A 25652-nucleotide genomic window follows, 5' to 3' on the forward strand; every position below is an offset into this window, starting at 1 on the left:
AATATAGTTCCGATCCCGATCCACGCAGGCTGGGGGTCAAACGGTCAGGTCGGGAATTAGAAATGGGCGGTTCTAGATGCGAACTCGAAACGTGGTTGAGGCGGTGACGGGGCTGTGGTGAACTTTAGATGCCGGTTCTTGGCATGTCCAAAAATACGTCTGCATTACGAGCTGAAGGAGATGAGAGTCAAAGTGAGGGCTGTGATGGGCATAGGCATAGTATCAATGCGATGAGATATCTAACTAAAAACTATGAGATAACGATCACGTCAAGATTGAAAGCATTAAACGCAGTTAGACGTAGGGGGGTATGGCATAGCGAACGTAAAAAAAAAGAAGCAGAATCCAGGGACATAAGACAGACATATGCGCAAGGAGAAGAAAAACGAGACGAGAGGTCAATCACTGATCGACGCATCAACGTCCCATCGACGCCACTGCCCACCAGTGGCAGATCCATGAGTGCCGGTAATCCATGCAATGATCTCTATCCTCCATGCAGTAAGTATCTGCTCCCGTAAAGCCATAGGAAAACATAAAAATAAGAAGCGAGTGAAAAAGGCGTCCCGCGAAAGGCGCAGCGCAAGTGTAAGAAGAAATTCCATAACGAAAGAGCCGCCATTCTCGTGGTGTATCAAATCAAACTCCCGGCGATGCATATGATGGTAACGTGGGGAGGTCCGACATCCAGAAAGTTCACGTCGAACTCAGTGCCAGCCTGCTGGATGTTTTCCAGACATGCGCGCCTGATAATGGACCATCCCGGGGATGATGCGCTCTACAGCTCTGGGATATCCTTTGAGAAGTCGGTGAGGAGTTGCGAGGGAAGCTGGCGCTTGTAGTCGCGCGGTTGCGCAAAAGGGGATGCGGACGCTGGGCGTCGGAGGTTCAAAGTCTGGGTTGATATTAGTGTGCGTTCTCAAACGGAATGGTCTATAAAGTCAGAGGTGAAGATGAGGTACTTACGACGCAGTCGGAGCATTTGGCGCCCTGACGGTTGACGCGACCCCGGCAGCCACGGGGGTAGTTGGCGCAGGAGTACATGGTGACGAAATATAGATTTCGCGGGGAAGTCGCGGGGAAAGCAGTCGCGGCACGTCGAAGTAAGGCGGAACCAAGGCGGTTATGCGGTGAGGCAGTAATCGGGTAGAAGCGGAAGACGGGAGTTGACGAGTTCAAGAGTTGAGGAGTTGACGCTGGAAAGTCGAGGGGAGTAGATCACTTAAAGAAACCAGGGGAAGAAATGTTTGAACTCTATTCCGCGTCGTTTTCAAAGTAAGAAGCTCACGGATGACGTCGGAGGCCGCGGGTGAATAGGTAGGGAAAATAGCGCTAGTCCAGGGCAGGGATCATAAATGGTAAAGGATATGAGACTTTGAAATTTGGAGATTTACCGAGAAGAGAGGGGGTCTATGGGGTCTTATATCCAGAGAGGCTCAAAAACATGAAACATCGAACATCTGGGTAAAAAAAAAAAAAAAAAAGAAAAAGAAAAGAATAAAAAAATAAAGAAAAGGAGGACTAGGAATTTTAGGGTTCCATTGTTACGGGTAACGGAACGGCGCCGTTTGTTGTAGACTGGGGTTGTTCGTTCCAATGAACGTTTTTTTCTCCGAAAATTCATTTTTGATTGATTGATTGATTGATTTATTTTTTGTTAATCTCTGTCACTTGCCCCCCCCAAATAACATTGAACGAGAAAGTCATCTTTTCATATATTCTCGGGCCCTTAGCACTCTTTCTACGTATATCCTATATCCTATATCCTATATTATAGGCATCTGCATATTTGGGAGCTAGTGCTATCTCACATACTGTCATGGCACCTCCGTTCGCAGGCAGATCGGTCGATCGCCTTCCCGGTAATGCGGGTTTATGATCGGCTGAGATGCCTCTGTTCGATGCATGGAGAGGAAGAGGTCGGCCAATGAGCGCAGAGGCATGGGACAAAAAGAAATGCGTCAACGGCCTGGTGCAGGGCCCGGATCGCGCTGGAATGACTCGCAGTCTCACCCTATATTGCAGGGCCAAGTGGAGCAGGTGGTGAAAGGAATCAGATTGAGTGTTTTTGTACTAGAGGGCCATTATGTGAAATGCCGACGTGGCACTGGACCCTTCTGAGCTCTTTTCCCCCCCCCCTCCCCGCCCCCTTTTTTTTTGATGCCCCCTTTCCTGAGCCCATCCCGTCTACCATGCCTCTGTTTCGAATTGATGCCCGACACAATACTTCTGAGGCGTCTGGCGCTAGGCGCTAGGCGTTCGGTAGAAGGATGGAAGCTTGGGATCGGGATTCTAGAAGTCCAGACCGGAGTTCCAAGCGATGTTCTGGAAAATCCCCACCCGCGGGATTTCCTCGATTGATCCGTTCGGGCCTGTGAAATTTCGCGGTATTGATGGTATTGGTGGTATTGGTATCGATATGGCATCAGCGCGGTATCAGCCCTGCCAGTGTCGCAGCCCTTGCCCACTTAGGCCCCCAGCAGTGTGTGCCTGCGCCTGCGCCTGCGCCTGAGGTGATGAGCCATGATTATCACTATCACTTTCACATGGATCAACGCGGCAACTTGCTCTGTGGCTGCTCGGTGGAGGCTGTGGAACCCGACCTTGGACATCTGCCGTTCCGCGTAGAACTCGGACGAAGCGTCGGCCTTGGCCGAGACGTCAACGTTAAAAATTCACTTTACGTTCCAGACCGAGTCCAATCCAAAAGAAAGCTTGAATCCTTGGTTCTGGTCTCCTAAGGGCGTCTACTTTTTTTGACCCGTCTAGAAAACCCCCCTCCTTGGCAGGCTAGGACAAATTACGCTTTCGTCAGCCCACCGCGTGTTGCACAGGGTTGGCAGCGGCAGGGAAGGGGTAGTCTTCCATTTGTCGAGATATAGCTTCCGGGTCAGTTGACAGACTCATCTGCTCTATCGATGATTTAATCTTACGGATGCGACGGCACCTGTAGTTCTCCGACCTATCGTAGCTCCATCCCCTTCGGGAAGTAGATCGCCTTAGCCACAGCTAAAGCTGTAGAACCCACAATGAGCTCAACCAAGGGCAACCGCAGTCCTAGTTCTAGTTCCAGCTCGGATGTAGCGGACCACCAAAGAACGTGTGGACCGCGTTAGACACCGGACCAGGCACCAAAGGAACCCCGTCGAAGCATAGAAGTAGGCTGTGGAACACGAGCCTTGGCTATCTCGATCTGGACCACCACAGCCAGACTCCACGGAACGCCGTATGACCGGTGCTTGATGGTAAACCTTACCATGACAACAACGGCGCGCCGATGCAGCCCCAGTCGTCACCACCAGACTTGAACAAGATAGGCACTAAAAAGAGATATCGGGAACTGGGGTGAGGTCATTCGCTTGGACCCCGGTCAGACCAGCCACGTCCATCCTGTCTGCATGCTGCATCTAGAGCGTTTCGACGCCCACTCATGTGAGCCTATCGCGTTGTGTGCTGTTGACCGAAGTGGCTGATTCCACCGCCCAACCCTGTTTGTGAGCCGCTGCTTTGCCGGTCTGGGACAGCCGCAGATTTATCTGATGTAGAAAATGTCGTCACGGGGTCAAGAGTCAGAATAACGAGGCTGGCCATGTGACCCCAAAAAAGGGATTATTATTGCCTGGTATTTTTAACTTGAGATTACTCGAAAATGCGATACATGATGACTGAACCACCCCCCCCTGAGGTCTAGACTTATAACTTGGACTTAAAGAGGTAGACGAGGTTTAGACTTCCCAAAGAGACCGAAGCACAATCCATGCACCTAAAAGTCCCAGCGTCGATGCAAGGAGCAGCCCATTCCCTTCCCAGGTTAGCCCCAGGTAGGCAAACACACCCACCACCAACTCCTTCTGTCGAGCAGCATCCCGCCGACTTTTCCAGCTGGGGTCAATTGAAAATGGAGCCAACGCTTTGGATCGCGTATCCGTGTGATCTGTAGATGGCTCAGCATGACTGAGAGAGATCGTCGCAGCCAGCGCCACGGGGCGGTGGTCTGACTGCGGGAGTAGTGGCAGTGCATTATATGCTTGGGGCCTGACATGCCCGCCTTCACCGGCCCAGGATGGACTGTCGAGGAAGAGGATTCGATCACACCAGCTGGGCCAGCGGTGACTCGACCATTTCCATTCGGGGTCAGCGTCGATGCCCAGCTTTGCCGCTTGGCGCGCTGCGTCGGAGTATTTGTATGTTGGGGGAAGTCGATCGGCGCCTCTGTTAGGCCGTGAAAGCTTCGGCCATCACGCATCTCGCGCATAAGTTGGTCTTCTTTCAAGAGGTGCGAATAGTGTAATGGGTCGTCACGGTTGACGTCCCGCCGGGGGAAGCGGACAATATCTGTCTTCAGTGGGCTAACATTGGAAGTACGGTAATTCAGGTCTCCAGCGAGGAAGACGTAGGAGTCTGGTGCGAATAGATCTCGGCGACTGTCTTCTGAGTGGGAGGATGAACGGCGATGGTTCAAGAGAGCTGTGCTTTCGTCGGTGTTTGAATCTTTTTCAATATCCTTTGGATGGGAAAACACTAAGCGCTCGACGATGCTTTTCCAGTCCAAATTTCTCTGCTCCAGACCACTCTCGAAGGGCGCCAGGTGCGCCGCGACAAAGGTCAAATCGACAGTTTTGTCAGAGTCGTCATCAACAGTGTAGCCCAGACGAGCTCCCACGGCTCCCTTATTGCCCATTTCCTGGACACCAAAGCCAACATGAGCCATGTCGATCCACGAGATTTTGTAGGAGATATCAGCGCGAGCAAAGACCATCAACCCTGTCATGCCTGTATGGTCTTTGACCAAATTCACGTAAGATTCGTTCCATTGCTCTACAGTAGCTTTCTTGACAGCTCTGACGAATGCTTCGAAATAAGGAGCCAGGTACGATCCGCCCAAGAAAGAGTAGGCGATCGGAGCTATCTCTTGCAGAGAGAGCACGATGAGCTCCGGCGCGGGGAAGCTTTGGGCGCTCGAAGCGTGGAGCGGATCGAAGAAATGCTCAGCGAAAAGGTCGACATCGATAAGCTCACGAGCGCAATTAGCGGTCAATATGTAGAGATTGAGGTCCATCTTGGCCAGCTCGAGTGTGTTGGAGAGGGATGAAGAGTAGCGGTGACGTCGTTCGGTGCGCGCCACGTGCCCGCGCAGATCAACTTAATCTTAGTTTGATTGTGGCACAATTTCGGGGAAACCAACACACTAAAGGTGGCGCATTTGAAGAAAATAAAAAAGACAATCAAGAAAAAAACAGTAAGCAAAAATAAATGCATCATCCGTGAATCGAACACGGGCCTCGTCGATGGCAACGACGAATTCTACCACTAGACCAATGATGCTAGTTCATGTCTGCTTACAACCAAGAATGAGTTATGAACAGACCAGAATTCCTTCTAGTTTTCATTGCTGCTCTTTATTTAACTCTCATTTGTGCTTCACTTCACAACTTTCCTCGCACATGCCCTGGGTCTTGTTTTTCGTCGAGTTCAACAAGCAGCATGCCTTCAGCAACATCTTCCTCCTCGTCTTCCATCTCATGAACCCATTTCACCTTTCCAGCGTGCGGACTGCGTACCTCCAGCTCCATCTTCATCTGCTTGACAAAGGCCAATACCTGATTCTCGGCGACGGTATCTCCTTCGGCAACCAATATCTCAATAAGTCTGCCAGAGAGTGGAAGAACGACATGTCGCGGGTTATTGGGGTCTCCACGACGGTGTGAAGATGAGACCAAGGCCGACGCGGCGGTGGTCGTCGTCTCTAGCTGCATGCGATATGGTATGGCAGTCTGTGATGTGGGAGTGGTATACTCAATATCAGCGGCGAGAGCGGTTGGGAACTCATTGCGAAGGACTCGCGAGAGCTTCAAATGATGGGCAACCTTTTCTGACGATTTATCGAGTGGTTCCAGCGTAATAGACCATGCGTCGCCTTTGCGGAATAGTAGATTGGAAGGCAGTCCGGCCTGGGCTGCCGGTTGCGCAGGAATAACGACCTTTTCGTTACTTTGAATCCTCTTCGATATGCGTTCTCCCAGCTCGTGAGCTTCATCGAGCTTCATTCCTAGCCACTGCGTGTCGATTTTGCCCGCCATAAAATCGACATGCGCCACAATGCCCCTGAGGAGATTGATGTTTGTTTTAACACCGAATATCTTGGAGTCAGACAGCACCCGCTGGGCTTTTCTGACGGTGGCTTGCCATGTTGACCCAGTGACGATGACCTTGGCCAGGAGATTATCAAAATTCGATCCCACGACAAGACCAGAGCCTCCAGAAGTGTTGACGTTGCTATCAACTCGGATACCGTGTCCACTGGGGACAAAAAACTCTGTCACTTTGCCTATGCTGAGAGCAAAGTTATTGCTTGGATCCTCTGCACAAAGACGAAGCTGGATTGAGAAGGAATTTGGTGGCGGCGGCACATTTGCGTTGACAGCAGAACCCAAGCCGAGATCACCGAAGGACTCGCCTTGGGCCAGCCTGAGCTGTGTCTGCACCAGATCAATACCGCTGATAGACTCGGTGATGGTATGCTCAACTTGCAGGCGGGGGTTGACTTCCAGGAAATAGAATTCACCCTTTTCTTCGTTAACCAAGAATTCAAATGTGCCGAGCGATCGATATCGGATTGCGCTGGCCATTTTCAGTGCCGAGCTGATAACTCGAGCGACCAAAGCCCGGTCGCGCATCAAGGCTGGGGCAATCTCAACGACTTTCTGGAATCGTCGCTGTACACTACAGTCTCTCTCCCAAAGGTGTCGCACTTGACCTGTGCCATCACCAATGACTTGGATCTCGATATGATGGAACCCATCAACAGCAGCCTTCTCTAAGAAGACAGTCCGAGAAGGTGACTCGCCAATAGCACGCTGAATGCTATTATCGAGCTCCGGCTCCTTGCGGACAAGGCGGATTCCCCGTCCACCTCCGCCATCCACGGCTTTAATCATAACGGGAAAACCGACCTGTCTGGCAAAGGCACGCGCTTCATCCACATTGGAGGTAGACTGGCTCATAGCCTCCAATACGGGAACTCCACATTGCTGTGCAAGTAATTTCGCCTGAAGCTTATCACCCGTGCGGGCAAGATTCTCCGACCCAGGTCCGATCACGATTGCGTTGGCATCGATCCACATGCGCCGCGCGAACTCTGGGTCCTCGCTAAGGAATCCGTAACCTGGATGCACTGCATCAATCGAATGCTTGTAAGCTAGGTTGACAATTAATTGGGCATCTTGATAAGATGATGCAGAAGCAACCTGGATTGCTTGATCCGGGCGCCCCAGGTCAATGTGCGAACTATCGTCTGAGGTATATAATGCGACTGTCTCGACGGGAGTTGGCAACTCTCTCGCTGCATGCAAGATTCGGACAGCAATTTCACCTCTAAATACGAATGAATAGGCATGAAATGTTTGACTCAGGTTTGAAAAACTTACCTATTAGCGACCAGCAGCCGCCGAATGGGCCGAGACTGCGGGGGGTCCCGTAACGACATGGGGCGCGATCTGTAGAACCAGGGTAGAGAACAAACGCACTATATAACTAGCTCTAAGCCTAGAAGTAAACAACCCAGCGGGAAGAAAAAAAGCAGAAAGTTCCAGGTGAATAAGAAGCAGAAGTATTTGCCGACCTCGAAATGATTTTCTTATAGCTCGCTACAAATCACTACGCCGAGGTCCTCGGGCTCAAGCTTCCCCTCAGCGGGACCCATCATAAAGAAAGGCAATCAAAAGCGACCATCACATCCTCAGCCGTCACATTCCATGTACACTTCCACACATTTCTCATCATGAAAAACGGCAGCACAGATAAGAATGGCAATGAGAAAGCTACCGAGCGCCTGAATCAGGTATCTTCGCATATTTCCCCGGGGAAAGAGAAACCAAACTCTGCTCGACTCCCAGCGGACCACTCCGACGTACTCGGCCAGATCGCTACACTCCGTCAAATCGCGGCAACACCAGATCTAAACCACCGTGGCTATGTTCGCCAGAAACAAGCTGGGAAATTATGGGTTCACGAGCGCATTGAGCAGCTTCTCGATGAGGGCAGTTTCCAAGAAATTGGATCTGTCTCTGGCACGGTGACGTGGAAGAAGACTGCTCCTATGCGTGAGAAACCCGTTGCCTTTGTGCCTAGTAATAACGTGCAAGGCGCGGGGACTTTGCGAGGTAGAAAGGTGTTGCTTACTGCGGATGATTTTAGTATCCGGTCTGGGCATGCAGATGGCGCTAGCCATGGAAAGACGGTGTATGTGGAGAAATTGGCTATTGCCCTGCGATTGCCGGTCGTGAAGCTTGTTGATGGGAGCTCGGGAGGTGGAAGTGTGACTACTATTCGGAAAGAGGGGTGGAGCTATCTTCCCCATGTTGCGTCGTTTGCTCCTGTGATCCAGCAGTTGAATATGGGTATTCCTAATCTGGGAGCGGTTGTTGGTCCGGCTGTATGTTGTGTTTCTATCTACTGTAGAGGTAATGCTAACTTGAGCAGATTGGTCTCGGTGCTGCGCGGGTCGTGTCGTGCCACTTTTCTGTGATGGCGGCAGATATCGGATCGCTATTTAATGCAGGCCCCAAGGTTGTGGAGGGTGCGACATTTGAGGAAGGCTTGAACTTTCAGGACCTCGGAGGCCCGATGGTCCATTGCACGAATGGCACAATTGATAATCTTGCCGCCAACGAGGCTGAGTGCTTTGAGCAGCTGCGGACTGTTTTGAGCTATCTGCCCAATTCAGGCAGTGAGGCCCCGCCAGTCATCCCCTGCAATGACCCAGAAAACCGCGAGGATCTAGCACTGCGCAGTATTATTCCTCGTCGACAGGCCCGCATGTACAATCCTCGGACGATCATCACATCAGTGGTTGATGAAGGCTCTTGGTTTGAGATTGGTGCACTATGGGGTCGGACGGCCATTGGTGGTCTCGCACGTCTTAGTGGACGACCTGTTGGAGTTATCTCGCTCAACTGCGAAGTAAACGGCGGTGCATTGGATGCTGCCGGTAGCCAGAAGCTCACTCGTCTGCTGAAGATGTGTGATGTGATGAACTTGCCTATTGTGCAGTTCCTTGATGTCCGTGAGTACAGCCTCGCTCCTAAATGAAGACATTGTGGCAATCCTAACAATACTATAGCCGGCTACGCCATTGGTACAGTGGCCGAACGCACCGCAACCATGCGCTGGGGCGTCGAGCTAGCCAAAACCTATTATACCACAACAATGCCAATCTTCAACGTGGTAACACGAAGAGTCTTTGGCGTTGCCGGTGGTGTGATGATAGGTAGCCGTGATCCCGAAATGCAAGTCGCATGGCCATCCGGACAATGGGGATCACTACCTCTGGACGGTGGAATTGAGGTTGGACACCGACACGAGCTACGAGAGGCAGAGAAAGCTGGAAAGAAAGAGGAGCGGTATAATGAGCTCGAAGAGGAGTATCTGCGTCTGATGAATCCTGTGCGCACGGCAAATGCATTTGGCGTTGAGGAGATCATTGACCCGAAAGACACGAGGAGTGTTTGCTGTGCTTGGGCTTCACATATTTATGACGTGCTGATGCGGGAGAGATTGGCTGATCGGGCCAATGGCAAAATTCACCCTTCATTTGCTTGATGAGATGATTTTGTGCTTCATCTATAAATGCCAATCTAGGTGTTAACTACAGCCCGATGTCGGGATTTGAGAAATATACTGCAGATCCTGATAACCTTGTTTGGGCCATAGCTCTCCACGTAACTCAACCACGACCTTCCACACGCGGATACCGGGAGCACATAAAGAATAAATCCATTAATACTCGATTTCCATAATTGTCCCCGCTCATAATCTTACAAGTAGCTTAAAGCATACCCCGCCCAATTTCCACAAGTATAACAGATTATGTAACCCCGATAAGACTGACGCGCACCAACAGATAACTAAGAAAACCGCACACCCCACCACACACTACGCTTTCAAACACTCCCCTCACAGCCCAAAATGGCCTCAATTCAAATCCTAGATGGCGGCCTAGGAACCTCCCTCCAAGACCAATATGGAGTGAGCTTCGACAGCACTAATACACCACTCTGGTCCTCGCATATGCTAGTTTCGGACCCAACCACCCTCCAAGCCTGCCAAAGCGACTTCGGCGCCGCTGGCGTGGACGTCCTCCTCACAGCAACCTACCAAGTCTCCCCCGAAGGATTCGCACTTACTAAAACGCCCGAATATCCAGATGGTGTTCCCGTACAAGCTGTGGGCGGGTACCTGCGCACGGCTGTTGAGGTAGCGGAACGCGCAAAGGGCCGCGACAGCGCCAAGATCGCGCTGAGCCTGGGTCCGTACGGCGCTTGTATGATTCCCGGACAGGAGTATAGTGGTGCATATGACGCGATGCATGACAGTGAGGAGGCGCTTTACCAGTGGCATTTAGAGAGGCTGCGGTTGTTTATGGAGGCGGAGGGGGGATTGGCGGAGCGGGTGCAGTATGTTGCGTTTGAGACACTGCCGAGGCTTGATGAGGTGCGGGCTGTGCGGAGGGCGTATAAGGAGTCTGGAATTGAGGCGCCGTTTTGGATTGCTTGTGTCTTTCCTAGGGAGGATGAGGCGTTGCCCGATGGGAGTTCCATTGAGCAGGTTGTTGAGGCTGCTGTTGGACCCTTGGATGGTGCGCCGGTGCCATGGGGTATTGGTATGAACTGCACCAAGGTTCATAAGCTTGCTGGCTTGGTTGATAAATTTGGAGGGAGTGTTCAGCGGGCTGTTGCTAAGGGCCAGCTTTCGGCTGCTCCTGCTATGGTTTTGTATCCTGATGGTACCAACGGGGAGGTTTACAACACTACGACGCAGGTTTGGGAAAAGCCTGATAGCTTGAAAGAGGGCCAGCGAGACTTGGTAAGGATCTCACCTTCTTTTATATGTGCATAGCTGACCAGACTTCAGGGTCCTTGGGAGACACAACTTGCGCAAATTGTCAACGACGCCAAGGCAAAGGGCCCCTTCGAGTCATTCCTGGTGGGCGGCTGCTGCAAAGCATCTCATCACGACATTGCGAAGCTCCGAAAGGAGTTCCAAAGGTGATTCCGATCTGCAAAAATGAATCGGCTACAGAACCGGTAGACAAAGAACAATTTGACGTTGAATCATGGCTTTTTAACCGTATGCTATGTTGAATGCTATGCAATTATGTACAAATCTAAAATGCGTCTCTAGCGCTATACGAGCCAGTCGATGAAGCGACCCCACAAGGTATTGCGTGGGTTCTTGTGCGGCATGATCTCGCCGTCCTGGAGACGACCGGACCAGAGGTCGATGGTAGCGGCACGTTGGAACTGCAGAGAACGAATTAGCGGATGTTCCTGATGAACACGAAAAGAATCTTCAACAAGCTCACCTGTGTTTTGTGCCACAATTTCCAGACTATAATCGGAATAATGAAAATCGGAATGCCGACATATGATGCAACAAAGTTCGATGTGTTCCAATTACCCTTGAGGAAGACGGGGAAACCGGCAACCAAAGTGATGATGCTAGATCCAATGAAGCCGAACCAGGCGGCATATGGCTGGAGTGGCGCCTTCCAGGGAAGCGTGTCCCGGGAAACACCCTGCGCCTTCATCGCAGCATGGAAGCGGATGTAACAGAAGCAAAGACAGGCCCATGCAATCAAGCCAGCAATGGTACTTAAGTTGAGAAGCCAAGTGAATGCCTGTGCGGCTCCGCCGCTTCCAAGACCTAATTGCTGTTAGTGAACAATCTCAAGAGACGAAACAAGCGACACTTACTCAAATAAGCCAGGGGTCCGAAGAGCCAGGCGGTAATGACGGCAACATATGGAACACCGTTCTTGGTGCAGCGGCCGAAGAACTGGGGAAGCTGGTGATCGGTCGTCATGGCAAGAATCATGCGCGATCCAACCCAGCAGTATGAGTTACCGGCAGACCAAGCGGCGACGAGAATACAGGCGTTCACAATGGACGGCAAAGCGCTGATACCAGCTTCCTTAATGGCAATGACAAAGGGAGAGCTGTTGGCGTTATCAGAGCCAGAGGTAAGACCTGGGGCGTTGGGGCTGACAATAAGACCGATGAGCAGAGCGCCGAGGACATAGAAGAAGGCAATGCGATAGGTCACGCGACGGGCAGCCTTGGGAATGGCGCGGTGTGGGTCGACAGACTCAGCAGCGGTAATAACAACGCATTCAACACCGATGAAGCTGAAGGAGGCGTTGACGAAGGAGGACAAGAATCCGAGGAAATGGCCCGCGGATCCGGTGATGCCATTATAGTCCGTCCACGCGCCGGGGTTGTGCCAGAAGCGGAAGCCGATAGTCTCGCCATTCGGACCACCGCCAGCTGTGATGACAATGGACACGATCACCAAGCCCAAGAAGCAGAGGACCTTGACGGCACCGCCAATGACTTCGGTTTCACCGTAGAAGCGCACGCTCATGAGGTTAATTGCTAAAATCAACACCAAGCTGACCGTGATTACCACGGCTGGCGTTATATCTGTCCAATATGCAACGATGACGGCGGCGGCAGACGTTTCGGAGGCGATTGCGATGGTATAACAGTATCCGTAGGAAATGGCGAGCGAGAAACCGACAGATGGATCGATGAAGCGAGTAGCCCAGTGAGGGAATGATCCGGCAGTGGGAAAGACTGTCGCCAGCTCGGCGATACTCTGCATGACAGACCACAGCACCATTCCAACGATAATATACGCCAGCAGCAATCCAGCCGGACCAGCTTTGGCGTAGGCAGAACCGGTTCCGACGAACAGTCCAGTTCCAATACCACTGCAGAAGCCGATCATAGTGACCTGGTAGTTCCGCAGGCGACGCTGGGTAGCTCCACGACCACCAACATTCAGCTCCATCTCTCCCTTGAGGGGCGCATCGTGGTCGTCCAGCTTGACATCCGGCTGGATGTCTGTGGCGAGGGTTGACTTCTCCATATCCATAGTCGAATCGAGGTGAAGATGCACCTAAGCCACGAGGTCCTCCAAAGTCGAAAAGAAAGATTCTAGAAAACGAGAAACCATGTGCGAGACAAGCTTCTTTTTTTTCTCCGAAATCCCGAAATCCCTCAACGGGCCGATCACGACATGTGGTTCTAGGTTTTCGCACCACGGATGAACCCCACTATCACTAGCATCATTGGGCCAGACCCCCGGGGTCTCCACATTTCACCGAGGCGAATCTTCAAATTTTTCCCACATTGGCCACCGGGGCGAGGGGAAATAGTGTTCGATTTGATGCCATAGCACGCCTTGGCGGTTTGCATCGGGGTAGAGAGGGTCTTATCTATTCTGATTACTCCATGTGATGACGTGCAGCGGCCTTTGTGCAGATGTGGGACTTGATCCGCTCTGCGATTTAAGCTCATCCGACAGTAAACCGATGCGCTTAGGCCTCGCTTGTCCTTTAGAGGGCTAGTGATCTGTTCGCTCAACGGGCCGGTTGATCTAGCGGAATCGGCGAAAAGTAATATACTGACAAACATCAAGTGGGTGGTTTGAACATTGGTGCCTGAGGCGTGAGGCCCAAACGGTAACTAGCCCTTTACGCTATTTAATTGACTAGCAGCTATGTGTCGCTAATATGGGGATATCATGGGGCTAGTCGATTCCCGTAGGGTAATATTGGAGAAAACCATGGAACAAACCTTAATTGAGAGGGGGTTTCAAGATAGAGAAGCTGTATTAGAGCAGATCACCCGACATAGGATAATGAATGCATAAAACCGCTTGAATCGGAATAGGATGTCCCAAAGTTGTCACGCCTTTGGTGTGTCACAAAAGTCAATTCTGTCTCCTGTTGCATCCGAGACAGTCCAATTAGCCCCCCTTTAAATTTTTCTTTAACCAAATTGAGACGCTCCAAGCCACGGGCCACGATGGAGACACCCGAAAGTCTGTCGTAGAAGTTATGCACACAAGATGGGACCATCGTGGTTGGCAACCAGACCTACAACAGCAGGTCTCTCGTCGATCCTTGTCTGTCGTTGGACGGATGCGATTGACGTCCAACCGAGGGCCCGTCTAAGATCCAAAAGATTACATCGATAGCGCCGATCCACGAGTGAATCGAAACGTGGAAAGAAAGTTCTTACCTCAGCCTTAGTGTTCCCCCTCCTTTTTACCAGGAATGTCTTATTAAAAGCTACCCCTTCCCGGCTTCACATCTCATCCCTACGGATTTCATAAACCCTTTGAAGCACTCTTGATCTCGATGAAATAAATCGGTTGGGGTCATGGCCGATTCTGTCCGACACGATGTCGGGGCCGAGGGGCCGTCGCCCGCGACCAGCGCGGAAGGCTCTCCGAAGCCCTCGAATGAGGTCCCTATCTCCAAATCGCGCAGAAAGCTGCCTGGATTTCTGGATCATTTCAATGCACGCGATTTGAAAGTGCTATTCCGCTGTTCTGTGGCGGCATGGGTCGCGTCGCTGTTAATATTCATCAACCCATCTCTGCAGCAGATCGGGACCGCGACTTTCTTTGCAACGTGAGTTGGAATGTCAAATTCGCCATGTCGAATCAATTGCTAATTGGTGTTCAGCTTGGTGCTTTTCATGGTCCCCCCCACAGGAATTGTCTTCATTTTTATTCTTGCAGCATTCACCCTGATCTTTGGCATGGCCCTTGGCTGGGCATGGGGTCTTATCGCTATGAAGGCTGCCATGGCGGCGCGACCGGCGGCCGAAACCCAGGCCAGAGTCCAGGCGCTTGGTCAAACAGCTTATAGTCAAGCCAATTCAACGGGGCAGTCCGTATCATTCGTCGAACAGGAGCTCGTCTACTCTGGCTTCATGCTGGATGCTCGCGTCTCTGCTGTCTACTTTTGTCTCATCTGCCTCATGGTTTACTTATTGGTGAGTACATGCAGTCGATGCAAAATCTGGAATAGACACTGACGGATATTTGTAGGCTCGTTTGCGCGCGAAGAACCCCAAGTTCGCGCTACTTCAAATCTTCGGCACTATCATTATGGATATTTTTCTCACTATTGGTCCTCTGCTGACCTCTTTCAACGGGACTATTGCCAAGCTCCTGGTTGAGCCGGCTGCCATTGGAATTGGGCTGGGATTGGCTTCCTCGATTCTTTTATTTCCCAAGTCAACGTCATCTACCGTCCTCGATAGTGTCGAAGGCCTTTCGCGATTGCTGAGGGGTCCATTGGATGTGACCGTCGCCAGCCTCCTCAAGGACGAACAGCTGGCGATGAGAGACCTCCAGAAGCTGAAGCAGAATACCATTGCATCACACAAGAAGATTGAGCCTGCGCTCGCCTTTTTGCCATTGGACTTTTCCGTTGGCCGCTGGGGTGCAGATGACGTGAAAAGCTTAAAGCAGCCCATGCGTCAAGCCTGCGTAGCCAGTTTGTCATTGTTGGAATTCCAGATTGCCCGCCTTGGAGGAGAGGCCAAATTGGAAAAACTTCGTGCACTCACCGCCGACTCTGCCCAACAATCTGATGTCAGCCTCAACGAGAAAAAAAAGCCCCGCGAGGTTGGCATGCGCCAGCTGATGGATAGTGTCCACATGGTTCAGGCATTACGAAGCCCCGAACACGAGGGCCTTCGATTGGAAATGATCGATGCGATTCGCCAACCTTGTCAGACGATTTTGCCCGCCTGCCAAGAAGCGAGTGACGTTGTCGCTGAATGTGTCAAGGCTGTCAACGCCGCCCGTTGGTTTGGTCGCCCTTCTAAGCAGCATTTGGATGAGCTCCAACAACGCAGCCACTTGGCTCTCGAGACACTCAAAAGCCTGCGGTCAAAATATGCCGAGGAGACTACGGAACGTCTGCTTCAGATCAACGCAGATATCTTCGACGAAAATGGCAAGGTCAAGGCCATCGACGGCTTTTCTATGCCTAAGCTGCGAGGTATCATGTTCGGCATGGTATTTGAAGAACACATTCTCGGTGTCGCTGATGGCTGGGAGCAAATGCTGGGCCAAGTTGACACCCTCATGAGAGAGCGCCAGAAGATCCGACTATGCCTTCCAAAGGGACTGCGCTATGCTTTTAACTGGATCTTCCGAAGAAGTACCGTGGCACCCGTTCCAGCTGCACAGTCTCCCCTTGTGGACCCCGATGTTGTAGAAGCACAGTCAAAAGAGGCTCAGCAGGCGCTCCGAATCAGCCGTGGTTACCGGGTGAAGCAACGCAGCGGTCTTGGACGTATCGTCCTTGGTACTTATCACTGGCTTATCAGCTACGAGGGTATGTATGCTTTGCGCATGGTCGTTGTGACTGTTGCTCTGGCCATCCCTGCTGTTATTCCTTCCAGTGCCGGGTTTTATTATCGGGAAAAAGGACTCTGGGCTCTGATCATGGGCCAGACATCGGTCGTGGTGTACATGTCAGACTTTGCCCTCTCTCTAATCTCCCGTTTCATTGGAACCATTATTGGAGGTGTTGCTGGTCTGGTGGCATGGTATATTGGCTCGGGTAATGGACTTGGTAACCCGTACGGTCTTGCTGCGGTAATGGCTGTTGTTCTTGTCCTCTTGATGTGGGCACGCGTCTTTGCCCCTATGGCTTTGCTCCAGGCTACGATGATGGGTGGTGCGACATGCATTCTGGTTATCGGCTACAGCTACGATGATACGTAAGTCTCACGCTGCCTTGTCAAGGGGCTGAATGCTAACAATGGAGTTTCAGACACATCCCATCATATGGAAACCCTGGTTGGGGATACAGTGTCTTCTGGCGACGACTTGTGCTAGTTCTTGTGGGATCCGCCGCGGCCATGATTGTGCAAGTCTTCCCTCGGCCACCTTCCGCAACCCGACACATCTGCAAATCTCTATCCAACGCGCTTCGTGGACTCTCCGACCACTACGCTCTGCTCCTGTCATGCTGGGGCCAACCGGATCGCAACGAGGGGATGGTGGCTGAACAACTCGCACTCGATGTTGCTGAAACCCTCAGCGCTCTCGATGGACCAGTTGCACTACTCCGTCTCGAATTCTCTAGCTCGCACTTTGACAGCGATCGCCTTGCCCAGGTGAAGTCTCTCTGCCAGGAACTCAACCAGCATCTTGGCCGTCTGCTCTACTTGTCGGCATCACTACCCGAAGAACTTCAACTCCGCCTCGCACGCCAGGCTGGCCTCCTCGACCACCGTAACATTGGAGATGTCATGGCTGTTCTGGGCGTTGTTGAGCAGGCCCTCAAAACAGGCGATCCCTTGCCCGAGGTGCTTCCGACCCCACTTCTGAAGCGGTGCTTCGAATACTGGCGTTCACATCAGATCGAAATAATATTGAGCAAAGACTTGATCCGCGATGAGAGCTACCGCAAGTTCTGTGTCGCAGTCAGCTCCTATCTCAAGTTCCTCGGAGCAGTGGATGACTTGGTGCTGGTGATGAAAGGCACACTCGGAGAGGCTCACATCGTGAGCCGTGAGTTGATGCAGGATTCGCCTGTTGCTCTGCCTGTATGATAGATAGCACCACATATTACTAATTTAATACCTATAGAATCACAATTCTTGAGACAAATGACCAAAATGACCAAAGCCAGTGAAGCAAAGACCGAAGAATGCCATTACTAACAGAAACCACACGACGCCCCACACAAAATGTCTTCTCCGCACGACCGTTCGTTCTCCTCACCGGCTTTTCTCCTCACTCCAAATGGCACTAGCGCAGGTACTTTTCTGAAAATAATGTGCTAATGACATTCCTTCCTTTCTGAATGCCCGATTGACTCTATATTTGAATTTACTGGCCCTATGGCGGCTTCACGTCTTTCTCGTCTCCCGCGCTGGATTAGTCACTGGTTGGGCTACCGTCCCGAGACTCCAACCCCATTACCGACATGGCAAATAGCCGCATGGTCATTCATCACGGCCTTTTGCGGTCTTTCAGTGGTGCAGGGCATCTTTAATTATTCCGACTACTTCAAAGAACGTAATGTACCTGGTATCATCGCATCATATGTAAGTCTTGAGAATTTTTCTTTTTTTTTTAAAAAAAAAAAACCGATCGTCACACCCCTACGGAATTTGATCTGACTCAAACAGGGCGCATCCGCAGTCCTCGTCTTCGGCGCAATTGAAAGTCCCCTGGCCCAACCACGGGCCCTAATTTTCGGCCACTTCTTCAGCGCTCTAACTGGACTCTGTGTCACCAAATTATTCAGCCTTATGCCAGACCAAGCGCGTTTCGAGTCATTGCGCTGGCTCGCTGCCTCCTTGTCTACCTCTATTGCTATCGTTATTATGCAGCTCACCGGCACGACACATCCTCCTGCTGGTGCTACTGCTCTACTTCCGGCTACCGATGAGGATATCTGGCAGCTTTCCTGGTATTTCTTACCTGTGGTACTGCTGTCTTCTACGATGCTCATGTGTTGTGCGCTATTGTTGAATAATTTGCACCGGAGGTACCCGGTCTTTTGGATTGCGCCAAGTCCGCCAAAACCTGTGCCTGCGCCTGCACCGGCACCAGCACAAGTCTCGGTGCCGGCTGATGCTAGTGAGGCTTCGTCGTCTCATGAAAAGTTGCCCAAGATGTCGGTTTAATCGGGAAGACGACAATCTGCGCGGTGCTGTGGGAAAACAACGGTCAAGGGCGACCTTGTTCCAGAGAAAGCTAGAGGCGACAGAATGATGTCGCCATGGGTTTCTCAGGTGGATGCACCCAGGCGCCTTAAACCTTGCTCTATAATGCATAATAATGTAAATATTGTCCTTAGTAAGCGAGTTTGGCAGGCGAGTTCTGAAGCTGACCAGCATGGCCATAGTTGTGACCTAGATTGATCAAATATGAATAATAATTAACACTATCTTATTTCACCAAAGTGTTTGTGGCCGGATCGCAGTTCCGTGCTATAAAGTTACGTCTCGTTCACAAGAGATTCCCTTGCCTTTGGTGCACTCTTCTCCTAGCACTTTCCATATAGCTCTTTGCAATGGTTGTCGGTAAAGAGGTCAACATTGGCGGCATTGATGGTTTGTGTTTTTGTTCTCGTGATTACATCTAGGCTTAAGAATGCCAAGGCGCTGAATACCAGCTTCAATGCTCTTATGCACCTATTCAGATACGATGTATCGATATAGCAGATTCCTTAAAGCTGGCTCTCTTCAAGTCCTTTATCCAAATCCCCTGGGTTAATACAGAGGATCAAGCCTTAATCGCTCGCGGGACAAGGACAAGGTCTGACTATAATTGCTCATAGGAATATGACCCGTCTGGAATCTGACCCGACCGTGCATTGACCCAAAACCTAGTCTGGCATTCTGAGACAAGAGCTCTGTAAGTCATCCTCCATCTATGGGGTATGGTGATCGACTTGACAAACTAACAGCTGAAATTTCTGGGTGGGGCTTTGATGATGGATAGCACGAGGCCAAGCCGCACCTCTGGTGCTCGTTCTAACTGCCGCAGTTCGATCCGATCTAGTATACAATAGTTGAGTCATCTATCTGTCCACGAAAATCGGAGTTTGGCTATTTTCGCACTTCTCCGAGCCTGGCGAATGTTCCGGAATCCTCTTACGGCGTAGGTCAGCTAATTAGGGAGGTTCTTGTGGCAACCCGGCATTGTCCACGGTATAAGTGGTGTGCTCGGAACGCGAAAGTCAGCTTCAAACCGTCATAGGATCCCCTCAACGTTGGCAGAGGGCTATAAATTTACTCAGAAATACACATAGGAAATACACTTGAACCATTTTTCACTCCCGGTTGAAGCTGCCGAGCTCCATTGACATCATCCACTGAACAAGCCTCATGCGGGCCCACCATTTGCCGCCGTTCCCGGAGACGCAGCCAACTGGTGGCAATTGGCCACACACGTTTCTCTAACTCACCATTAATATACTTGCCGCGATGAGGAACCGCGTCCAGAGTCGGAATCTATACAACAAGCTTCGTTGTCTATTTCGTCATCGGACAAAAGATGCTGCGTAGGGTATAAAGGGCTGAGATACCTGCTACTGGTTGCTCCTCACAGCAATTTTGATTGCATTCGACAAGAACAAGCATCACAATGGATACTTTTCAAGACGATTTTGACTGGTCTTTCAAGGCCAAACACCCCTTCAAGGTGATCGTTGTTGGAGCTGGCATTGCTGGACTAGCCGTCGCCCTTGGGCTGAAGAAGGCTGGACACGAAGTCGTTATCCTGGAACGAGTGCACCAGATTGCAGAAGTCGGTGCTGGAATCCAAGTGGCGCCAAATGCCGCGCGGATCCTAGGGCGCCTTGGCCTCCTGAGCGAAGTTATGGAGAAGGCGAATGTACTAGACAAAAACTCCCTGCGCCGGTATGCAAACAACGAGGAACTTGGAACAGCCCCTTTGATGCCCCAGGTATGTATTCCTTTCTTCAAAAAGCATTTCGCATCGTCTGATGATTTTCTAGGTCGGCCAAAAATACCATGCCCCCTTGGCTGTCATCCACCGAGGAGATCTTCAACGCATACTTTTAGATGGCGTTCAGGCCGCGGGCGTCGAATTGCGCACCAGCTCACGGGCACCAGCTCACGGGTAGTCCGAGCGGTAGATGACTTTGAAGCCAAAGTCCAGCTCGAATCAGGAGAGTGGGTTTCGGGAGATGTGGTGATTGCCGCAGATGGTATCAAATCCGATCTTCGCCATCAGGTCGCATCCCACCACGGAGTGACTGATACCTGCCAGCCCACCGGCGATGCAGCATATCGCATAATGATTTCAAAGGACCAAATGAAAGGTGATCAACGCGCTTTGGATCTTCTAAACCACAATGTCGGTATGCGCTGGATGGGGCCTGGAGGGCACATCATGGGATACCCTATCAAGAACAACACCGTCTACAATATGGTACTGCTGCACCCTCAGAAGCCAGGGGATCCGAATGAAGAAAGTTGGACGAATAAAGGAGATAAAAAAGAGATGCTTTCCTTTTACCGCAACTGGGATGACTTGGTGCGAAGTCTTTTGAGTTATGTGAAGGACGATGATGTCATGGAATGGACTTTGAACTCACACTTCCCTCTACCCTCATGGGTTGAAAACAAGTGCGTCTTGATGGGCGATGCTTGCCATCCAATGCTACCATATGTGGCTCAGGGAGCTGCGCAGGCAATTGAGGATGCCGGTGTGCTTACTTGCGCGCTCTCTCTAACCAATTCAGTTCCTAAGGCATTGGCAGTCTACGAGTCGGTACGAAAAGAACGTGCAGAGCGTATCCAGAACAGTGCTACGGTGACAAGGAAAGCGCTGCATTTGCCCGATGGCGAAGAGCAGCGAAAACGAGATGAAGCCATCAGAGGATCGACCCAAGGATCGGGCAAGAACCCCGACCTTTGGGCTGATTCCAGCTGGCAAGATTTCAAGTGGGGTACGCATCACTTCTTTATTTACTCGGATTTCAGGTATACTGACAGTTATAGGGACGGATGTTATGAAGGATACGGTCGACAATTGGGACAATCTGGTCGCACGCAGCCATGGATATCATGTACATGCGGTGCAGGCAATCGGGTACTAAACAATCATGACCTGAAGCGTGTTCCAGTACAAATTATGAATATAACAATTGGCTAGTGGTGACTGATTCCAAGCAAGCCAGACGAACTAGCAAGGCCAGTGTAGTGGATGGCATGAAGACAGCTTCAGCCACTTAAGTATTTGTCCAATCTGAATCCTCTTCGAGTGAGGGAAAGGAAGCTCTCTTTGTGGCAACAAGTAATGATGTTGTTTAGTCCTAGTGGCCACTATTGGCGGATTTCTTGAGATATCGGGATATACGTTACCACCTAATCAAGCATTAATATCGCCTCCTACCTTTTCTTTTTTTGGCCAGATTATCTCCGGACTCTTGGTATTACTTTTTGGCATCTTGAATGGCGAGCGGGTATTCTGCCTTTGATTGCCAGTGCGATCATCAAGACCAAAGAGTACGTAGGCACTGTGAGTTCGGCCAGGAATCGTATTACAAGTTGCAACACTGAGGGTGAGGATAGAGGTCCGGGAAAGGCTCGCCCACGCTAGAATTGAACTTGAGTCCGCCCATTCCTTGGACAGTCATGGCAAGATCAAAGTCTACAATGATATCGAAAGGGGTTTCAAGAATTTGACGAGATTGTGTTTAGCTTCGTATAGCCGGGCAGCAGTATGCCTGGAGTGCTACGCGATTAGTATTTTCGCATTTGTGAAAGTCTTTCTCTATAATCACGTTGCCTGCGTAGCCCGTGCGGGGAAAGCTTGAGTAGATTTCATGGTAGAAGCCAATCGGATTTCCAATCGGAGACGTCCCCGGATGCAACCTATCCTGAATTGGTATAGTCCAATGTATGTGCTGGCTTGTGCCCCTATTAAGTGATTACGAACCTCACGACGCGAAAACGCGGTAAGATTTGGCTTTCCCATAATTATTTCTCTGCGCTCTTGGTGCGACTCGTTCCATCATTTATCATGTCATTCCACTATGAACAGCGACGCCTAGAGAATGAGCGCGTTGCTCTCGTTCCATTCGATGTAAGTTTTCCTCACGCCGAGAGAGAGTTCAAGATAGGATGTTGCTAACCCAAAGAGCCCTCTATTCATTCGGCGAATTTCATGAAAGAGAAAGAAACGAACCCAGAAATACGTAAATATGTCGTCGTTCCCGCCGCCAAATCAGTAGAAGAATTCAGTGCATTCTACGAAGAGAACATCAATTCTTCACCCGGCGACTGTCTGTACGCTATTATCGACAAAAAATTCACCAAGGGGGAGAAAGATCCAAGTGCGAACTATGCTGGCACTATTGCCCTGGCATCAACCAATCCAGTAAATGCGTCCACAGAAATGGGTATCATGGTCTTTTCGGCATTCCAGCGCACGCACGTGTCGTCGAACGCGATAGGGCTTCTACTACAATATACACTCGACCCACATTCTGTGGGCGGCTTAGGGCTGAGGCGAGTTGAGTGGAGATGTCATGCTGGGAATCAGGCATCTAGACACGCTGCTCTGCGGATGGGGTTCGAGCTTGAAGGAATCTTGCGATGGGACAGAACCTTCCCTGGAGGGACGATTGGACTCCCCGTGGATGCCCTGGAGAAGAGGAATGGATCTTCGGGGGAAGAGCTAGGGCGACACACTGCCGTCTTTTCCATTGTTTGGGATGAATGGGATGAAAAGCGACCTAAAGTTGTGAAGCAGATGGAGCGAGAGAAATAGTTGTACTGGTCAAGCCTCCCTGCCATTATTCAAATCAATATGTTCCAGAATAAACACCACTATATGGAAATTATTATACATGACCCCATCCCCAAGGGTGAAGGATTTGCATCTCATTAATAATGCAGAATTGCCCAGGTTCACGGTTCTCGTCAGACAAGCCGGCCCACTGAGCAACACGATTAGAAACGATCTTCTCCTTCAACCAAGGCGAACTACTCCAACGGCGAAGTCGATTTGTCCACAATCCCTGCAAGATTGTCCTCGGCGAGAGCCAGTTAATAATCGGATTTACGGCCACATAAGCCGGCCCACTGTACCCCACTCGCACCAAAGGATTAACGTAGACGCCGTGTTGGGGTGTCAGTGGGTTGTCCGCGTGGATGAGACAGCATTCAGAACCTTCGAGATGAGACGCCGCGAGAGAGTCTGGAATTCCTCGGAAGCGTAAAGGGGTTTCGCTCATGAACGGAGCGGCTGGCATGGCGACCATTCCGTTCCAACAGCTTTTTACTGGAACTGGGGACATGCTCTTCATAGCATGGCGGGAGACGGAGTCGCGGAAGAAGGGCCATGTAGACATTACGGCCTCGTGCCCGCTGGCATCGCGGAGAGCGAAGGTGTCGTAGTAGTGAGGTGGTTTGGAGAAGTCCATTGAACATGCTGCGGCATAGTCACCGTCGTTGGTATCCAATAATTCGAAGATATCGTTTGGCTATTCCTGTTAGCTTAATGTTTGCAGAGAGGCAAGGCCACAAACATACCGTAAAAACCACATCATTGAGAAATAGAATCTTGTCAAATATGATACCCTGCTTGGCAAGCTCATATAGTGGTTCTAGACTCAAATTTCGAGCTCGTGATAGAAACGGGATTCGTCTGACTTCTGTCTTCCCTTGTGGCGTGACTATCCAGCCCTCATCACCCGGTGGCGCATTCATCTCGTCTTCGTGAGTGACATGCGATAGTACGATAGTCCGAGGTACACCGAGGCGCTCCAAGTCCGCATCAAGATCTATCAACGCGCCCTTGGTATTATCATAGCTACCGCTTTCATAGATGCTGATATATACGTTCTCCGGACCGAGTTTCCAGGCGAGATCCCGGACAGCTTGGCTCCAGTGGCTTCGGAGAATGATCTCATTATTCCAATTCACCCCAGCAATATAGATCCGTTCTTGTCGGCGGGGTCGTTCTCGGTAAATGATGTCTATCTCGGAGATACGGCGTAGGATTAGGTGGAGTTCGATCAAGTTCCATGCGATAAACGCGACGAGAAAATAGCGGATGATTCGGTGTCGCACTAGCACTCGGCGAAGAGTGCGCGGGTATGATGTTATTTTGGGCATAAGGAGCGGACGCCAGGGATTCGCGGGGTGTGGGTGTGAAGATCAGAGAAGGTCTACGATGAGGATTTCTCGCATGGTGGAGTCGGATGTGTTCGGATAGGAAAGATCTGTCCCCAGGGAAGTAAGAGAATCAAAAAAGAAGATTGTCGCGAGGGTTAATCAAGGGGTGACGTGTTGGCTGAGGCCCTTCATACTTCCGAAGCCAGAACGGGACGCGGTGATCCTTGGTTCGCTCGATCTACACGAGTGGCGATCTGCGATCTTTTAAGCATGTCAATTCCAATATTCTTACCGTTATTAATAGACAGATAGATAAATAAAAAGATCCCAATAAAGGGGTCAATTAGCGCCCAAACGCGTCACCAGTGGAGCAGCGTGTAAGTCCCCGCGGCTACAAGAACAAGTATCTTCTGAAGACTCATCCTCGTGCCTCGTGAGGTAGAGCTGATGGATCCATTGCCGCTGCTGCTGCTGTCGCTGCTAGTGCCGACTCCGCTGTCAACCCACGGCTGCCCGGGGAGCGTGTCAGAGCTCTCATCGATCGCAGACTCGCGCAAGAGCTTGTTTTCTAATAGCGCGCAGCCGACTCGCTCTGAGCTCTTGGGGATACTGTTAGTGACTGCGATGGGCAGGTCAAACACAGTATAGTAGTCGGTTCCATTCCAGCGGAAGGACTGATGCATGGAGATGTTGTAATCGCCTCGATCGGAACCGCTGTCGCCATTTCCGACAAGGCACTCAGGCCAGACCCAGTTTACATGCTTTACAGTCGACGACGGCTCCAGGTCCAGAACAGGACCGACATAGGTGATGTTATTCGACGGTACCGTGCCATTGGAGATGGTGAAGTTGTGAGACTTCGCCTCGGACGTCAGAAACAGCGTGATGTTGTGGAAAAGCGTGGACGAGTCTGCAGACTGTGTAGACGGGGGCCAAGGGAGCTTCCCATCCCCTGAGACATCGATGGCGACTTGCAAAGTGTCTAAGCGAGCTCGTTAGTTGGAAGTCTCGGGTCTGCTGGTGGGTGAACCTGCCTCCGCCGAGGGGCGTGTTCGGTTGTGGGGCGTCAACAATGGCCAACCCTGGCGTGTACACCTGGCCGTTGACAATAGTGAAGTTGCCCATCGTAGTGTCCGTGAAGGTTGCAGTAATGACTGAATTGTCTCAAGACTC

At 51.0% G+C, this 25652-nt stretch overlaps 10 protein-coding genes across 10 annotated transcripts; 5 read left to right on the forward strand and 5 right to left on the reverse strand.

The window, feature by feature from the left end:
• Positions 1 to 778: 778 nt before the first annotated feature.
• On the reverse strand, positions 779 to 1194 carry N7443_003638 (uncharacterized protein; the record flags this gene model as incomplete). The annotated part of the gene is made up of 2 exons (XM_056883694.1): positions 779 to 895; positions 967 to 1194. Coding segments are annotated over 2 exons (345 nt in total), but the record flags the coding sequence as incomplete, so codon positions are not given.
• Positions 1195 to 3725: 2531 nt separating this feature from the next.
• N7443_003639 (putative inositol 5-phosphatase) lies at positions 3726 to 5059 on the reverse strand (the record flags this gene model as incomplete). Its single annotated transcript, XM_056883695.1, has 2 exons — positions 3726 to 3998; positions 4055 to 5059. The coding sequence occupies 2 exons, from the start codon at positions 5057 to 5059 to the stop codon at positions 3726 to 3728; spliced, it is 1278 nt and encodes a 425-aa protein (XP_056741973.1).
• Positions 5060 to 5426: 367 nt separating this feature from the next.
• On the reverse strand, positions 5427 to 7486 carry N7443_003640 (putative pyruvate carboxylase; the record flags this gene model as incomplete). The annotated part of the gene is made up of 2 exons (XM_056883696.1): positions 5427 to 7374; positions 7428 to 7486. 2 exons carry the CDS (start codon positions 7484 to 7486, stop codon positions 5427 to 5429), a joined length of 2007 nt encoding a protein of 668 aa, XP_056741974.1.
• Positions 7487 to 7780: 294 nt separating this feature from the next.
• N7443_003641 (acyl-CoA carboxylase subunit beta) lies at positions 7781 to 9600 on the forward strand (the record flags this gene model as incomplete). The annotated part of the gene is made up of 3 exons (XM_056883697.1): positions 7781 to 8434; positions 8482 to 9064; positions 9122 to 9600. The coding sequence occupies 3 exons, from the start codon at positions 7781 to 7783 to the stop codon at positions 9598 to 9600; spliced, it is 1716 nt and encodes a 571-aa protein (XP_056741975.1).
• A 366-nt stretch (positions 9601 to 9966) lies between these two features.
• N7443_003642 (homocysteine S-methyltransferase family protein) lies at positions 9967 to 11049 on the forward strand (the record flags this gene model as incomplete). The annotated part of the gene is made up of 2 exons (XM_056883698.1): positions 9967 to 10863; positions 10912 to 11049. 2 exons carry the CDS (start codon positions 9967 to 9969, stop codon positions 11047 to 11049), a joined length of 1035 nt encoding a protein of 344 aa, XP_056741976.1.
• Positions 11050 to 11183: 134 nt separating this feature from the next.
• N7443_003643 (putative amino acid permease) lies at positions 11184 to 12933 on the reverse strand (the record flags this gene model as incomplete). The annotated part of the gene is made up of 3 exons (XM_056883699.1): positions 11184 to 11300; positions 11363 to 11703; positions 11754 to 12933. The coding sequence occupies 3 exons, from the start codon at positions 12931 to 12933 to the stop codon at positions 11184 to 11186; spliced, it is 1638 nt and encodes a 545-aa protein (XP_056741977.1).
• A 1292-nt stretch (positions 12934 to 14225) lies between these two features.
• On the forward strand, positions 14226 to 18509 carry N7443_003644 (uncharacterized protein; the record flags this gene model as incomplete). Its single annotated transcript, XM_056883700.1, has 6 exons — positions 14226 to 14479; positions 14534 to 14846; positions 14902 to 16589; positions 16643 to 17389; positions 17759 to 17924; positions 18009 to 18509. 6 exons carry the CDS (start codon positions 14226 to 14228, stop codon positions 18507 to 18509), a joined length of 3669 nt encoding a protein of 1222 aa, XP_056741978.1.
• A 1465-nt stretch (positions 18510 to 19974) lies between these two features.
• On the forward strand, positions 19975 to 21454 carry N7443_003645 (uncharacterized protein; the record flags this gene model as incomplete). Its single annotated transcript, XM_056883701.1, has 3 exons — positions 19975 to 20295; positions 20452 to 21304; positions 21357 to 21454. The coding sequence occupies 3 exons, from the start codon at positions 19975 to 19977 to the stop codon at positions 21452 to 21454; spliced, it is 1272 nt and encodes a 423-aa protein (XP_056741979.1).
• Positions 21455 to 22380: 926 nt separating this feature from the next.
• Positions 22381 to 23130, forward strand: N7443_003646 (GNAT family N-acetyltransferase; the record flags this gene model as incomplete). The annotated part of the gene is made up of 2 exons (XM_056883702.1): positions 22381 to 22443; positions 22501 to 23130. 2 exons carry the CDS (start codon positions 22381 to 22383, stop codon positions 23128 to 23130), a joined length of 693 nt encoding a protein of 230 aa, XP_056741980.1.
• A 73-nt stretch (positions 23131 to 23203) lies between these two features.
• On the reverse strand, positions 23204 to 24479 carry N7443_003647 (glycosyltransferase family 69 protein; the record flags this gene model as incomplete). Its single annotated transcript, XM_056883703.1, has 2 exons — positions 23204 to 23845; positions 23895 to 24479. The coding sequence occupies 2 exons, from the start codon at positions 24477 to 24479 to the stop codon at positions 23204 to 23206; spliced, it is 1227 nt and encodes a 408-aa protein (XP_056741981.1).
• Between the last annotated feature and the right edge of the window lie 1173 nt (positions 24480 to 25652).

Source organism: Penicillium atrosanguineum, assembly GCF_028827265.1.
Source record: "Penicillium atrosanguineum strain IBT 20685 chromosome Unknown utg000003l_segment0_segment0, whole genome shotgun sequence".
Lineage (NCBI taxonomy): Eukaryota > Fungi > Ascomycota > Eurotiomycetes > Eurotiales > Aspergillaceae > Penicillium > Penicillium atrosanguineum.